General features: G+C 42.1%; 1 protein-coding gene and 1 long non-coding RNA gene across 2 annotated transcripts in view; one reads left to right on the forward strand and one right to left on the reverse strand.

Annotated features, from left to right (window-relative positions):
• Window positions 1-11,035, reverse strand: part of LOC115091876 (52 kDa repressor of the inhibitor of the protein kinase-like) — a 46,132-nt gene extending 35,097 nt beyond the window's left edge. Inside the window, exon 1 of the mRNA XM_029602158.1 lies at window positions 10,775-11,035. Within this exon, the coding sequence (XP_029458018.1) occupies window positions 10,775-10,863 (89 nt within the window). The 5' untranslated portion in view covers window positions 10,864-11,035. The remainder of the gene's footprint in view (window positions 1-10,774) is intronic.
• Window positions 11,036-11,112: 77 nt separating this feature from the next.
• On the forward strand, window positions 11,113-17,193 carry LOC115091877. Its single transcript, XR_003856835.1, has 3 exons — window positions 11,113-11,332; window positions 13,288-13,383; window positions 16,032-17,193. It is a non-coding gene; the product is annotated as an uncharacterized LOC115091877 (long non-coding RNA).
• The last annotated feature ends 506 nt before the right edge of the window (window positions 17,194-17,699 follow it).

A 17,699-nucleotide genomic window follows, 5' to 3' on the forward strand; every position in this document is an offset into this window, starting at 1 on the left:
CGCACCATCTCAGTAGCAGGCCCCTCCCTTTGGAACAAGCTATCCACCCAACTAAGACTGGAACCCTCCACCCAATCTTTCAAAAAATACTTGAAAACTGGCTATTCCAAAAAGCCTACCAACACACAGATTAACTCTCCCCCCATGTCACCCCCCTTCCCCGACCCACCCAACCACCCCCATGCCCATTAACATTTCCCTCACCCTTCCTCTCAGCAAAGACACCTACTCATACTGTTTTCTATTTTTCACTGTTACTTTGTTTCGATGTTCTTCAATGTTTTTTGATGTTTTGCAATGATGCAATGTTACTATGTATCAATAATAAGACACCTTAGTCCCAAGTTATAATGGTTATATATTATAATGTATTAATTTATAAGGCACCTTAGTCTTAAGTTTCTATGTCATCAATGTTATAATGTATCAATAATAAGACACCTCAGTCTTATTATTCATTAGTTATAATGTAAACCAATGTGATATACTCCAATGAATGTCGGTATATAAAAACAATTAAATAAATAAATAAAATAAAAATGAAGGGTCACCCCTGGAGAAGGATCGTCAAAGATTTCCCTCTTCAATCTTCAGGGCATAAGGTGGGTTTGCTCCAAATACTATGCCTTGTATACTCCACTGCAAGAGCTTCAAGCATTGGGAGTATGTCTTTTACCATGAGGTGCCTGATCCTCTCCCCCTGCCCATGTCAGAGCGAGTGGGTCAGCTGAATCCCCGTAGCCAAAGTTGCTTCAGGTGGGGGAAGTGTGCGAGGGAGGCCCAACTGCCGGAGCGACGGGCAACTTCAGGACGGAGGAGTTTCAACCGCCCTGAAAGAAATAAACATTGGGGTCTTAAGCAGTGTAGGCAGTGTTCTGCCAGGAACCACCGCCTTTGGAAGGAGTTCGACAGGCCTAACTGAGCTGGGACCCACCGGTAAATATTGCTGGAATTACTTTATTTAAAAAACCTGAAATAGTGACTTTAGATGTGCTGTGGAATGCAGTTTCTGCGATTGAAAAGGCAATTGTTTCTTTGACAAATTCTATATCAGGTTTTCAAGACCAATTTAATGTGGTAAACCCGGTGGTGTCAGCAAACTCAGCTAAAATTCAAGACTTGGACTCTCAAATTAACCAGATAAAGGGTGTTCAGTCTGGATTAATTCAAGGGGACTCCAAGACAAATAAGAGATTAGAAAGTCTGGAAAATAACCTCAGATATAATGATCTGAGAGTAATGAATTTCCCTAAGTGCAAGCTAATATTACCAAAGGAAGAGTTTGCAAAATATCTCCGAGAAATATTGCTGTTTCCAAAGTGGTGAGTTGGCCACTATCATGAATGCATATTTTCTACCTGAGACTACTCAGAGAGGTGGAACAGCTATTGAGAGCGGGGAAAACAGAGTTGAGTACTCTATATCACCATTGCCACTTGAAGATTTGACCAGGTTTTTAGAAACATCACAGGAAGAGCAAATAGAGTTGCTATTAAAATTCTTAGTTCCTGGAGAAAGAGACAACATACTCAAAAGTTTTTTCCGTAATAGAAACAAACTTTACTTAGGTGAAAGAATATGGATATATCCGGACATTACAAGATTAACTCAATTACGTAGAAAAAAATTTCTCTCTCTCTGTCCAAGAACCCATTTATTAGGTGCTCAAATATTGATAAGTTTCCCTGTAAATGTGCATTAACAATGGATAACAACAGATATATTTTTGTGGAGCCCGAACAGCTGGAAATATTTTTTAATTCAAGAAATGAATCTAGGTTAGGCTCAGTTAGTGAATCCGGTATATAATAGTAACCCTGTAACTTCCTTTATTTCATAGAGGATTGAATTCAGAATACAGCAGTATTTGGTTAGTATTGCTCCACTTTCTGTTTGTACTCCCTAAATTTCATGTTAAATAAGTTAAGGAGTAAAGAGTAATATAGTTGTTGGTATGGGATAAAACAATGGAAAAGAATAATTTAAAAAGTTCTACTTTGATTTATTGTTCACTTTTATTCCCTTTTTTTTTCCCCCTTAAAGAAATATAAATGTTTACTCCTTCTGCTATAAGGCGTGTAATAATGCTTTATGTAATTGTTTAAAAATTCAATAAAGAGAAAAACTGGAAAAAAAAAGGCATAAAATATTTAACAGCAAAAGTTGCAGTCAAAATCAGTATCAAATTTAAAGTGATAAATTATTAATCTCTTTTCTAAACTTTGGCATTTTTAGCGTGTTTCACAATTTTGAAAAGTGCTATTAATTTGGATGTAGCCATCTAGCAAGAGGAGCTGTCCAAACACCGGTGCTGAACAGAAGTGAACATCCCTATTGAAATGTGCTTGTGTCCTTCTCAGCATTATTTTTATTAATTTTTATTTTTTTGCTCTGGACAGGCAATGAATTTGTCCTCAGGAATCACTGTCTGACACACTGAGCAATTGTTGGAGAAGTCCATAAACTGTTATTAATCATGTAGACTTGGGAAAGCCACTTATCCCTGGGATTAGCAGCATGGGATCTATCTACCATTTGGAATCTTGACAGGTATGTGTGACCTGGATTGGCCACTGCTGAAAACAAGATACTGGGCTTGACGGACTCTCAGTCTGCCCCAGTATAGCAATTGTTATTCTTATGGTTTAACTAAGCAAAAAATGTACATTTTATTTATTTATTTTTATATACCGATATTTAAACATAATTATCACATCGGTTTACATAATAACTTAAGTGATAGTGTGACCACAGGTCATATTATCTTTACATTGTGACATTGTAACATAGTAAAAAACTACATCCACAATAGAAATAGCAGACAATTGCTTGTGTATAAACATAGAAACATAGAAACATAGAAATGACGGCAGAAGAAGACCAAACGGCCCATCCAGTCTGCCCAGCAAGCTTCACACGTTTTTTTCTCTCATACTTATCTGTTTCTCTTAGCTCTTGGTTCTATTTCCCTTCCACCCCCACCATTGAAATATCTAGCTTGATTAGTTAGGGGTAGTAGGGGTAGTAACCGCCACAATAAGCAAGCTACACCCATGCTTATTTGTTTTACCCAGACTATGTTATACAGTCCTTATTGGTTGTTTTTCTTCTCCCCTGCTGTTGAAGCAGGGAGCTATGCTGGAAATGTGTGATGTATCAGTCTTCTCCCATGCTGTTGAAGCAGAGAGCCATGCTGGATATGCATCGAAAGTGAAGTATCGGACACAATTGGTTTGGGGTAGTAACCGCCGTAACAAGCCAGCTACTCCCCACTTTGTGAGTGCGAACCCTTTTTTCTTCTCCCCTGCCGTTGAAGCAGAGAACTATGCTGTATATGCATTGAAGGTGAAGCATCAGGCTTATTTGGTTTGGGGTAGTAACCGCCGTAACAAGCCAGCTACTCCCCTCTTTGTGAGTGTAAATCCATTTTTCCACATTTCCTCTTGCTGTTGAAGCTTAGAGCGATGTTGGAGTCACAGTAAGCATGTGTATGTTTATTGAATAAGGGTATTGTCTCCAGGCAGTAGCCGTCATTCTGGCGAGTCTCCCACTCTTCATTGGCGGCCTCTTGACTTTATGGATCCACAGTGTTTATCCCACGCCCCTTTGAAGTCCTTCACAGTTCTGGTCTTCACCACATCCTCCGGAAGGGCATTCCAGGCGTCCACCACCCTCTCCGTATAGATACATACAGTACATATTTAGATCTTTAAGCCTCTCTCTCATAAAATCTTCCAATACAGACCCCATACCATTTTGGTTGCCCTTCTCTGGACCACCTCTGTGCTGTCTCTATCCTTTTTGAGATACGGTCTCCAGAATTGAACCCAGTACTCCAGGTGAGACCTCATCAAGGACCTGTACAAGGGCATCACCACCACCTTTTCCTTTCTGGTTATTCCTCTCTCTATGCAGCCCAGCATTCTTCTGGTTTTAGCTATCACCTTGTCACATTGCTTCACCACCTTCAGATCACCAGACACCATCATTTCAAGGTCCCTCACCCAGTCTATGCACATTAATCTTTCACCCCCATCACATACAGCTCTTACCACACCCCAGATGCACGACTCTACATTTCTTGGCTTTGAATCCCAACTACCAAACCTTTGACCACTCAGGCTTTCTTAAATCAGTTTTCATTCTCTCTACTCCTTCAGGCATGACCACTTCATTTCAGGTCTTAGTATCATCTGCAAATAGATAAACCTTGCCTTCTATCCCTTCCACAATGTTGCTCACAAAGTTATTGAACAGAACCAGTCCCAAACCCTATCCTCGTGGCACTCCATTTAACAATCTTCTCTCGCTGTTTACTTTAAGAGAATAAAATCTATTACTTATAATGTAGATTTAAGGTAGGTTCACTACAAGTTCAAAGCAGATTACAATCAGGTACTGTAGGTATTCCCCTATCTCCAGAGGGCCTACAATCTAAGTTTGTACCTGAGGCAATGGAAGGTAAAGTGACTTGCTCAAGGTCTCAAGGAGTAACAGTGGGACTTGAACCCTGGTCTCCTGGTTCGTAGCTCACTGCTCTAACCACTAGGCTACTCCTCCACTCCAGTTCCTAGATGGTGGTGTGCCTTCTGCTTGATATCTATGTATTTACTGATGTATTTATTATATTGTTGTGAACCGCTCTGAGTCAAATTTTTGGTGAGGGAGGTGGTATACAAATATTACATAATGTGCTCTTGACCAGCCAATCATCCAAGTAGGGAAGATCATGAACCTCCTGATCACACTGCTGTTATGATGACTGCCAGACAATTTGTGAATACACGAGAGGCCAACAAACTAAAAGCCAATATGTGATAATGGAGATGATTGTTTCCTAATACAAATCGAAGACAGAGATGGGTCCACATCACAGGAAATAAAGTAGGCATATGAATTCTTGAGTACTTAGTAGTAAACCCTCTTACCCTTTTCCAGATGTGCATATCTTATTACAGAAAGGGGGGGGGAGAGGGGCAAGACATTTTCTTTTAGCCAGCGGTTTCCTCCTGCTCCTTTGTACTTCCAAGCTCAGTTGGAACCAGGACTCTGATGCTCTAGGCCTTCATTTACAACTATCTTGTGTTTTGCGATACAATAGCAGGTATGCATAGCAAACAGTTGTCCTGGAGTATTATGTACACAGCTTTGGGCAGTCAAACATTGGCTGGGGAAGCAGTTTAGTATAAACTTTTAAATAAATCTTCCTGCAGAAAGAGTGCAGTCTTCCTGTCAGTCAATGGTGTGAGAGAAGACAACACTGCACTTTGACTGGAGCCTGCTTTTGCCATGATCTCATCTCCCATCCTTTCCCTCAATTATCTCATTCCCACAGCCTCCTTTCCCAGACGTGCCCCACTCCCTTGCTCTTTCCTGCAGCCTTCTCGTCTTCAACCCTGCCCTCTTCCCCATGCTGGAAAAGCAATAACATCTCTAGACATTGTCTGACTTATCGAGAAGGCTGCTCACCATGTAAAAAAATGTTAGCAGTAATTTTTTTATGGGTTTTTAACAGTGCTTAGTTTTGATTGTTAATATTACTACCCTTAACATAAGGCTTGGGGGCTAGCGAGCACAAAGCAGCAGTTACTACCATTAACAAAAACATAGGGGTAACCTGCATAGAGTGGCAGTTACTACCATAAGAAATTTGCTGGACAGACTGGACGGACTAGTTGCTCTTTTTCTTTGCCGTCGTTACTATGTAACTCCAGGATTCTTCAATTATCTACAAAATTAAGAGTGGTGTTGAGGTCTGGGAGGGTTGTGAGCCCACAGCTCTAGCCTCAGTAGGCTTCAGTAATTGCTTCAGGGCTGAACAATGCCATACAATCAAAAAGGCTTCCCCTTTCGACGCTGTAAGATTCCTCTTTGGCACAGACAATCCTAATGCTGAGTCTTGGGGTCAAGGCATTGGTGTTAATGGCAAAGTAATCAGTGCTTGCTCAATGGTCGGCTACACATTATCAGGCTGATACAATATCATCATGTAAAAAACGTATGCCCAAACTGGGCGCATAGTTTGTGTTTTCTTTTTAATTGATCATTTTTATTGTTGTCGAAGACCAATAAAGTACAAAGAGAACGCAGGCTAATACATACAACTTGTCAAGCCAACAAAAAAAAACAAAAACTTTTCACATGTATCAAAAAGGAAATCCCACTCCCCCGCATGAACCTAAAATTAAAACAAGGCAAAAGAAGAAAAAAGTCATCAAATTGTACCCAAAGACTCTAGACGTCCATAGATGCTGTCCAGAAACACACTCTATGTCAAAGTTCAAAATGCGTCAAGTTGTCGCCAACACAAATAAGGGTCCCAAATGGAATTAAACTTGCTGAGACTATGGTGCTTCAGTGCAGTTATTTTGCTCATAGTACAGACTGTGTCCAAGCGTGATATCACTCTCCATGGCGTTGGAGTGCAATCTTGTTTCCAGAGAGAGGCGATCTCACTTCTTGTGGCAATGTAGAATTGCTGGGTCAGTACCTGGGAAGCCAGAATGTCACAATGAGCTGGGAGGTTTAGAAGCATCACCTCCTTTGTCAGCTGGATGCATTTCTTGAAAATCTTGGATAAGATTGCTGTCATCTGCTTCCAAAGCTGTTGTATGCACGGGCAATCCCACCCACATGTGAATAAAAGTTCCCTGAGAAGAACAACCTCGCCAACACATGTCACTTTCATTGAGACAAAATCTATGAAGTTTGACAGGGGTAAAATACTACCTGTATAATATTTTATAGCTATTCTCGAGTAGCAAGGAAGAGATGGAAGATTTCTTGGTCGCTTGAAAGATAAGGGACCAGTCTTCATCAGAAAAAGCAAATCCTAAATCGTGTTCCCAAGCTCTTATGTGGGCAGGTTTGTATTTCAATTTAACATTTAATAGAACATAGATTTTAGAGATCACTCCCTTCATTAGATTTGCTCGGGCACAATAACCTTCAAATAAGGATTTCCCCAGGGATAGTAGAGATCACATCTGAAGACCAGTTACAAAGTGTTTGATCTGCAGATAAGAAAAAAATTCAGATGGGGAAAGTTGATATTTAGGTTGCAGGGTATCAAAAGTTAATATCTTCCCGTTTACCCATGTGTGCTCAATAAGAAGAATCCCTTTATCTTTCCACGTTTTAAAGGACTGGATAGGTAAGCAGGGAGAGAACAAGAGATTGTGAAAAAGAAAGGATGACTGAAAGGAGGATCCCAACCCCACCAAGCAGTGTTTCCAGGCAGCCCAGATGTTTAGGGTATGTTGAGTGGTTCACTTTTTTTTTTTTTTTTTTTTTTTTAAACACTCACATTAACCTCACCTGGGCACGGGATGCAATAGGAAAATGAGATGTCGTACCAAAAGGGACGGACAATGGATAATTTGTGTGTACCTAGCGCTCTGCATCCAGGAGAATAGCTGTGTGTCCACAACAGCCTGGCCAGAGCTCCCTTCCCACCCACCAGGGCTGCTCCCAATGTGTCAGTATAAAGGACCATGGTCACTGAATGGACCAATTGGCAGTAAAGTGAAGGAGTGAATAAATTAAGTGCCCAACACTTATTAATTTATTCACTCCTTCATTCGGGCCAGAACTTGGGGATGTTGCTTTCTGTGGTTTTTCCTACTGTATCGTGACGATATTAATTGGAGGAATCACAAAAAGGATTTTTTTGTTTTTTTCATGAGCCCTTGAGTGCGGCATGCTTTAACGGTTGCTCCCAGGCAGGCATTAAATTTGCCACGTTAAAATGGGCATGTTGGCCGTGCGGCAATTTTTGACATTGCAGGGTAATAGTTAATAGCCTCATCTACATGTAATTTGTATGTGATGAGCACTATTAGCTATGCGCTCGATTGGACGCATGTTTTTGACACGCAAATCCCCGTATTGTATCGAGCGTAAGTCTAGGGCATCCAAAACGCATGTTAAGTGGCACACTGACCCAAGCGGCTGATATTGCATCGGCTTGTATGTTTCCAGACACTTGGTGCTGGTACCTCTATGCTTTTGAAGGGGCTAAGAGAAACTGTATTTTCTCGTCTGGCTCACACTTGAAAATCACTGATGCCAAAACCAGAGTGATCTCAATGGGAAAGAATACCTTTTCCTGAGTAGCAAAGGGACACTTGAAAACCACTGCAGATGTATTTTAGTACAGTAGGCTATGCTCACATCCAGACAATGCCACTTGGGAGGGTAGGCAGTTAAAGCTGCAGTCACCCTTCCTCTCAGGCTTGTGCTCTGAAAGAAATTAAATGACAAATATTCCAGTACCTTCACATGAAGGCCCTACTTGATATCTCCGCAGCATTTGACACGGTGAACCACAACACACTCCTCTCTCTTCTTTCACAAATTGGAATCACATGCACTGCCCTATCCTGGATACAATCATTCCTGAAAGACAGAACTTACAGCGTCAAAGTGGGACACCATTTGTCAAAACCGAGAAATCTGTCACAAGGTGTCCCTCAAGGATCCGCCCTTTCCTCAATGCTTTTCAATGTTTATCTATCTCCACTCTGTAAACTACTGAAGAAATTGGATCTCCGTCATTTCATATATGCCGATGACGTACAGATCATTATACCAATCAAGGATTCACTTACTAAGGCCATGGAAACCTGGGAATCAGCACTCACTGAAATAAAAAATCTACTTATGGAAAACTTTCTTGCAATCAACACCAACAAGACCGAACTACTCATCATAACGCCACACAAGAACACCTCAACAAACTTGCAACCTGATCCTTCAACAACAACAGACCACACCAAGCTGAAGCAAGTCCGCAGCCTTGGGGTCATGATTGATAATCACCTTACATTGAATAATTTCATCTCAACCACAATCAAGAATGGCTTCTTCAAATTACATACACTGAAAAGAATTAAACCGTTATTACATCCCCAGGATTTCCGGACCGTGTTACAAGCCACAATTCTACCAAGGATTGACTATTGTAACGCACTACTACTGGGTCTCCCTAAAAGCACAATCCAGCCTCTTCAAATGTTGCAGAATGCCGCTGCTCGTTTAATTACTAATACTCGACGGCATGAACATATTACTCCAGCACTCATGTTCCTACATTGGCTACCCGTATCTTTTAGAATTACTTTTAAAATTCTCTCACTCATCCACAAATCAATTCACAACCAAGAGATGCAATGGTTCTCTGATCAGGTCATTTTTCGCACCTCCAACAGACCAATGAGAAACATTCACCAAGCGAAATTAACTGTCCATCCACTAAAACACATCAAACATGTGTCCACCAGAGACCGATCATTCTCCATAGCTGGTATAAAAATCTGGAACAACATGCCGTTGGACCTGCGGCTTGAATCCTGTCACAAAACTTTCAAACAAAACCTTAAAACATGGTTGTTTGAACAAGCATTCACACTATGAATCTCATCTAACCTAACCTTCAGCTATACCATATGATTCCTTACCTTCTCCAAGTTCTTATACTCGACAATGGTATTTACTATCCGTAACTCCATACCCCCACCTGGTTTATCAATTCAGGCTATAATATATAATGAGACGTTGGTTTGCCTCGGATAGATTATTTGCTCCTGCAAATACATGGTTATTAATATTCTATTGTTCGATATTTATGCATATTATTTGAAACCCATGTTTTTATGTAAAGCCTGTTGCTATTAATTGTTTTACTGTTTATTTTATACTGTTACATGTAAAGCCTGTTGCTAAATTAATGTTTCACTGTAAACCGAGGTGATGTATTTCTATACGTACCGCGGTATAGAAGAACCTTTAAATAAATAAATAAATGAAGCTCAATGTCAAGTCTCTTCTAGCCTGAGCTCCTTGGAATCCTTCTTAATCTTCCCACTTGATGCACAAGAAGGTTCCCTGTTCCTTGGCACTGACTCTGAGGAAGATGTACAAACCCTCAGTGCTGGAGAATCATTGTGGATCATCATGGTTCCTAGGTCCTTCAATATCGATGAAGACGAATCTGACTTCAACGTCTTTTTGAAAGATGTCAAGGAGCCACAATCTTCGGAGCATAATGGCCCTTTCTGTACAAAAAGCTTTTTTGTGTGTGCACAAAAAATATGTTTTCTGTTCATAAAATATTAAACTACAGGTTCTGACACCATAACTTTTACTTCTGCCCGTAGACCAATACAAGCACTGGAAACCTTACTCCACCTCAAACCTAGAGTAAAGTTTCCGGTGCTAAGAAAACATGAGTTAGACCAGCACACTTTGCTGCAATGCATACACACGCATGAACATTTCATGGAAGGATGCTAAGCAACGCATACAGTTCTCTACACCTACATTATTTTGTGTTCAAAAATCCTTGCTGCATCGGGAGTAAAGTTTGTGCATAAAAATGAGCTTGCACCGTGCCCGCAGCAAGGAGAACCTTACCAAGCTTTTCAAGAATTCTCTGAAAAAAAAAAGCCCCCGCCGCCGGTTGATGCTGTCACTTGTCTGATTGATAAACCCTCGGATAAAAATCATAACTACAACTCGGCTCATGCAGTGGGGAAAAGAGAGGCTGTTCTGTTGAACAAAGGTGAGAAAGAACCCGCACTGCTCTCTAGACCTTTAATCATCACCGGCCTCCCTCACCTGCAGGAGAGCCTCGAGGCGGCCCCTCAACCCCAAATAGCGAAAATCACCGAGAGGAAGCGAGAAGGGTCACAGTCGTTCTCTATTCCAGCGCCCACACAAAAATAAATCAATGAAAACGAATGAACATAAATGATTGAAACACCGCAGTACTCACCTAGCCGGGTCCCGGGGAAACCTGAAAAAACCGATGTCGGACTGCGTGCTTTTCCGGGTGCAATTCAGGGCCGCGCAGTAATTCGGCATCGTCCGCCGCACCGGGATTTTCTTGTCGCTTTTTCACTCCAATAAAATGGAATTTAAAAAGTGCTATTTTCTTAGAAGGGTTTTCTCTTATTTTTTCAGATTTCTGTGTGCTTATTTTGACGCCACGCCCTCCGCCCTCGGGCTGCGGGAGAGGAGAGTCGGAGGGGGCTGACAGGGCTGCTGGGCCCCTTGCGCCACAGCGGCTCAGAGCGGCCTGGAGGACTCGGCGCCCAAACCGCCTCGCGCCGTCCCCCTCACCCAGCTTTCGGGAGGGGAGTGCCTCCTCTTTCCCGTGATGCCCCGCGCGCGGCCTACGCGCTAGCCGACGGTGGCGGCGGCGGCGGCGACTGCTCCAGCTCGCTGACAGTGCGCTCTCAGCCCCTGAACGGAAAGGTGGAAGAGGAGACGCTACCTGTTAGCTGCCTAACGGAGGATTTCAAAACAGACTTTGAACTAACGGAGTGTGGCTGTTGGTGCATTTTTGTTTTGGTTTTTTTTTTTTTTTTTTTTTGTAAGAAGTGAGGGGCAGCGCAAAGGAAGCTTTAAAGCGGATGTTAGTGGCTGTGTAGAAATTTATGACACTGCAGGGCATTGTATATGTGTTACACTTACTTGAGTCAATAAACCATTCAATTCAAGATTGCCACAAATGTTGCCAGTTCTTAAAACCTATTGTGCCGCCACAAATGTTGCCAGTTCTTAAAGCCTATTGTGCCGATACATGTTTCTTTCAACTTTTTATTTGTGTGATAGACTTGTCAGGCCATAATACTCCATCAATTCAAATTTTTTTGGCTGTCATACAGGCCGATACAGAACACGGTGCGCTCGGGCGAGCGCACCGTGTAGCCCCGTTTGACCGCGCGTTTTACGCATGCTATTATTACCACTTATACTAGGCCTGATGCAATAATTTTCACCGAAAGCAGTCACTGACTTTTCAGCGCCCGCTTTCTTAACACACGCATGGCGCCCTTAGCGCCTCCTTGCTAACGCGACCCGCCGCAGCTGCCGGTTATGAAGACCGATGCCGGTAAAGTCGACAAGCACAATGCAATATGTAAATTAGGGGGTCACGCTAGGAAGGAGGCGCTAGGGTCGCTTGTACGATCTTAGCGCCTCCTTGCTAACGCGACCCACCAGACGGCGTCGGTTTTCATAACCGGCCTGACCCGTTTTCATTACTGGCCGACAGGCAGGTTATGAAAACCGACGCCATGTTTACCGGCGTCGGTCTTCATAACTCGGCTGTCTGTCGAGTTGTGTTTTTTTTTTTTACTTTAAAAAAGAAGTATAGAAAAGCAGTTTTTTCTGCTTTTCTGTATTTCTTTTACCTGTGCTCAGCTATTAACGCCTGCTCCAGGCAGGCGTTAAAAGCTGAGCGATAAATGTGCGTCTGAGATGCACATTTATCTTTTTGCATGCGGAGTGAATGAGTAAAAGGCTCATTCACATGTATTTGCATGTGATGAGCGCTATTACATTTACTCCGCATCCAGCGTGGGTTAAATAGTAGGGATGTGCAGACAAAAAGTTTGCGTTGATAAGTTGAAGTTGAGGGTCGATTTCATTCAGTATGGATATATGGAGAATCCCATAAGTTGAGGGTCTGTCCATACGTTCACCGGTTCCCTAAATAAAAATTTAAACCCCTCACCCTCCTTAATCCCCCCCCAAGACTTACCAAAACTCCCTGGTAGTCCGGGGAGTCAGGAAGCCATCGCTGTTTTCCTTTGCGAGGAGCACGTGACGTCGGCGTCACGTCGGAGTGACGCGGACGTCACGTGTTTCTCCGCTCCTCCGCTCCGGGACCCCCATTGGACCCAAGCGGAACTTTTGGCCAGCTTGGGGGGGCCTCCTGACCCCTCCTGAGAAAAACATTTTTTTCTGCTTTTCTGTACACCTTTTCCGGTGTTTTCCCTGATTAATGCCTGCAGTAGGGGGATTAGCGCCTATTTAATAGGGGTGTGCATTCGTTTTGAACGCATATGTAAAACGCAACTTTTTTTTTTTAACTTAAAAAAGTGATGATGCGCAACGCATCGCATTTTCAACTTATTCAACATAGCTACGTTGAATATGTTGAACCTAAATAAACACTTAAACCCCCCACCCTCCTGACCCCCCCCCCAAGACTTACCAAAACTCCCTGGTGGTCCAGCGGAGAGTCAGGAAATCATCCCTGTATTCCTTTGTGAGGAGCACATGACGTCGGCGTCACGTCGGAGTGACGCCGATGTCACGTGTTTCTCCGCGCCTCCGCTCCGGGACCCCCGTTGGACCCAACCAGAACTTTTGGCCAGCAAAAGAAAATATAGCGAGTCTACAGATATAAATACACACCTAGAGACTATGAGCATTACATTGTTTTAATTTTGTGTTAGTATAATCTTAATATTTTTGTTGTCCTGGTTTATCTTATAGCCAATGAAGAAAGCAAGCCCAAAGCGACCAAGCTCACCAGGCCACATATAGAAAGCCTAAGGGTAAACGCAAGCATCGGAAAAGAACTCCACGCAGGTTACTCCCATGTAGAAATGTTACATCACCCTCTTTTTTTCATTTCCAACCTCAAGCCTTAGGGATCCGCAGTGTTTGTCCCAACCCTTTTTGAATTCATTTACTGTTCTTGTCTTCACCACCTCTTCTGGGAGGTCATTCCAGGCATCCACCACCCTCTCCATGAAGAAGTATTTCCTAATATTAGTTCCGAGTCATCCCCTTTGAAATTTTGCAACTCCTAGTTGTACCATTTCCCTTCCCATGGAAAAAATGTGAAGTTTGTGCATCATTAATGCCTGTCAGTTATCTGAAGGTCTGTGTCATGTCTCCCCTGCACCTCCTCTCCTCCAAGTATACAAATTTAAATCCTTCAGGGGAATGGAACAACTCCCCTATGAGGAAAGACTAAAGAGGTTAGGACTTTTCAGCTTGGAGAAGAGACGACTGAGGGGGGATATGATAGAGGTGTTTAAAATCATGAGAGGTCTAGAACGGGTAGATGTGAATCGGTTATTTACTCTTTCGGATAGTAGAAAGACTAGGGGGCACTCCATGAAGTTAGCATGGGGCACATTTAAAACTAATCGGAGAAAGTTCTTTTTTACTCAACGCACAATTAAACTCTGGAATTTGTTGCCAGAGAATGTGGTTCGTGCAGTTAGTATAGCTGTGTTTAAAAAAGGATTGGATAAGTTCTTGGAGGAGAAGTCCATTACCTGCTATTAAGTTCACTTAGAGAATAGCCACTGCCATTAGCAATGGTTACATGGAATAGACTTAGTTTTTGGGTACTTGCCAGGTTCTTATGACCTGGATTGGCCACTGTTGGAAACAGGATGCTGGGCTTGATGGACCCTTGGTCTGACCCAGTATGGCATTTTCTTATGTTCTTATGTTCCTCATAGATCTTCTGAAACAGATCCCATACCATTTTAGTCACCTTCCTCTGGACCTTCTCGATCCTATCTTTTTTGAGATACAGTCTCTAGATTACACAGTACTCCAGGTGAGGCCTCATCATGGACCTGTACAAGGGCATAATCACCTCCATTTTCCTGCTGCTTATTCCTCTTTTCTGTCTCTAGCTACTGTCTTGTCACATAAGAACATAAGAAATTGCCATACTGGGTCCATCAAGCCCAGCATCCTGTTTCCAACAGTGGCCAATCCAGGCTATAAGTACCTCACAAGTACCCAAAAACTAAGTCTATCCCATGCTACTGATGCTAGTAATAGTTTCAGTGCTGTCACAGTTGGATCATAGAGGTATTATAATGTTAAAAGTGGTATTTTTACGTTAAAAGAAAACATATGAGTTAGGTGGAGACAGATGTGTTATCTAAATTATCTAAGATATACTATCTATGTTAACAACCACAATAACCTTTGGAAACTTTGTTAAACAGCGAAACTTTGTAAACCATTGTGATGGCGAAACTGAATGATGGTATATAAAACGCGATAAAGAAATAAAGAAATGAAAAAAATCGACCAAGGCACACAAATATAGTTAAGATAATTTACTTGATAATATAATGAAAAACGACAATTCAGATAGCATTAGAATAGAAACAATACCAAAAGCATTAAAATGTGAAAACAATACAAATAGCATTAGCATATATAATACAGATAGTTCCCCTTCACAGTTCCCCGTTGTGAGTCTAATGTATCTTTTAAACCTGAGGAACACAGCACTGGAGAACAGGAGCCAACCCTTGGTCACTGGGTCTCAAACAGCTTTTCCCTGGTTTGCCTGGTATCTGTTCTGGCAATATTAGCAATCTTCTTTTATAGAACCTTCATGTGGATTAGTTCCAGAACTATTATTCTATATTGCTTGATTAGTGCCAAACCATTATTTCATAGTGCCTGCAGGCATATCTGCAGCTGGACTCTGTTCTAGATGTCAGGTCATTTGTCCATCCTGTATCCTGCTATCACTTTGCATGATACTCTGATTCATTGCCCCTCTGTCTTCATAGATGTGCTAATGTATGTGTCCTATCACATACACTCTTGACACTAATTATAGCTGTAACTATAAAAGTGTACCATAATGTCTGCATTGTTCCCCTATGTTTTCCTAAACCGTACAATAATCTTCTGCTTTACTTGAACCACATAATTTTACTATACTTTCACCTTTCTCTGATATATCTGAAAAAGGTTTTGGCACCTTGCTATATCTCTTTGGCAATCCTTTCTTCTGTTGAGCTTTTGCTTTCTTGAATGCTTTCCTTGTTTCCCTCAACTTTACCAGATGTCTATGATTATCAGGTTTTTGTGAAGAGGAAAGAGACTGCAGGTGTGGGATATGAGAAGTTAATGAGAAGCAAGGATTTGGGAGGATTGGAATTACCCGACCTTAGACTTTACAATACAGTTTGTCAAACGAGATATGTTGGGAGTGGCTTCCGAGAGTTTACAAATATGCCGGGTCATTCATCAAAATGTGTTATGGCGTTAGCACACGTGATAACGTGTTAACACATGCATTAATGCCATAACGCATGTGAAAAGAGTTGTATTGCATAGTGTGAATGCAAATTTTTGGGAGGAGTGGGATCAGGGAGGAGTTTGGGCGAGATTTAGTTAAATGAGGGGCAATATTGCACCGTGTGATAGCATCCCAGAACTAACTACACCTTTTTTCCTGGTGTTAGGCTGTGTGATATGTCAAGTTGTTTGTACAGAATATCTTCTGCTTACATGGACTGCTCTGCCATATCCTCTGAAACAATGGGGTTCAGTTCACTGGCAGTTATTGGAAAGACTGCCTATCACCCTCAAAGTAACAGGAAGACTGGGCAGCTGAACCAGGAACTCAAGGCATTTCTACACACGTCAACATAAGGCAGGACAACTGGATTTCCCTGCTCCCATGGGCCAAGTTCGCCTACAACAACCACATCAGCACCTCTTCAGGTTCCTCACCATTCCATATTGTCTTCGGACGCCATCCATATATTCCCGAACAGTGGATACTTGTCCAGCGGCTACCTTGATGGGTCAGGAACTTCTTAAATTATATCAGAGAACTCACCAATTCTTATCCCAAGCAGCCGAATGTTTTAAAGCTCAAGCAGCCAAGAAGTGATGCGCTGCATTTTTGCTACATCCTGGAACAGCACAAGAAATCTCCACCTGCAAATATCGTTGTTAAAGTTTGTACCCCGCTTCATTATGCCATTCCCGACCATACGACAGCTGGGCCCAGTGGCCTACAAACTTTATCCTCCTCCTTCCCACAGGATCTCTGACATCTTCTATATTTCACTTTTAAAACCAGCATAATTAGCCTGACCTAGGAAACCGTTCCTCCAGCCTTCAAAGATTGTCACAGAGGAAGACACCCAACCTGAGGTAGAGGAAATTCTAGATGCACACATTGTCTGAAACAAACTCCAGTATCTCACTGCATGGAAAAGGTACGGACTGGAGTATAACTCCTGGGAACCAGCCTCCAACCTCAAAGCCCCTCAACTAGTTTGAGACTTCCACCAAAGGTTTCCTAAGAAACTCCAATCCAGAAAATGGGAGAGGGGGACTTTGGAGAGGGGGTAATGTTACAATCGACAGCTTGCGTATGGGCCCTGCAATTATCTCATCACGTAACTCTTTGTTGGAACAACTTTCAGTGTTTGTTGACAGGTTCTTAAGAGATTTTGTCCCAACACTACCCTCATATGTCAGAGACTCAGTGCATATTATCACATTACTAGAAGATTATCAAGGGCCTTGAAACAATCTCATCCTGATAACTTGTGACAGTTTTTCTGTATACTAACCTTCCCTAAGATGAGGCATTAAACATCATTGAATGTGTCCTTGAGTCTTGCACAGATCTGATTTGGGTACCTACACATCTGCTGGTACAGTTGGCCAGAACAGCGTTATGTGAGAATGTCTTCAGTTTTGATAAACCAAATTTTCATCAAATCAAAGGGACAGTGATGAGTGCCACTATGTCGCTAATCTTTATGTGGGATATTTTGAAGCCAAATGGCTACTTGTTTGTCCATTTAAACAGTTTATTCAAATGTGGAAACATTTTATCGATGATGTATTTATCATCTGGTCAGGCGATATTGATTCCTTGAAGATTTTTTTCAGTTGGCTGAATTCCTGCACCAATAATCTGCAATCACCTTATTCTTGGAATACACGAACAGTTTCTTTTCTTGGCCATTCCGATTAGGAGAACGGATGCTCAATTTTGCCGGCGTCTGTTTTCCTAACCGATTGCTGTCAACAGGTTCGGAAAACCGATGCTGGTAAAATTGAGCGTCGGTTTCCTGAACCCGCTGACACAGCCACCTCTCCTGGGCCAA

This window comes from Rhinatrema bivittatum, chromosome 5, assembly GCF_901001135.1.
Source record: "Rhinatrema bivittatum chromosome 5, aRhiBiv1.1, whole genome shotgun sequence".
NCBI classification, from domain to species: domain Eukaryota; kingdom Metazoa; phylum Chordata; class Amphibia; order Gymnophiona; family Rhinatrematidae; genus Rhinatrema; species Rhinatrema bivittatum.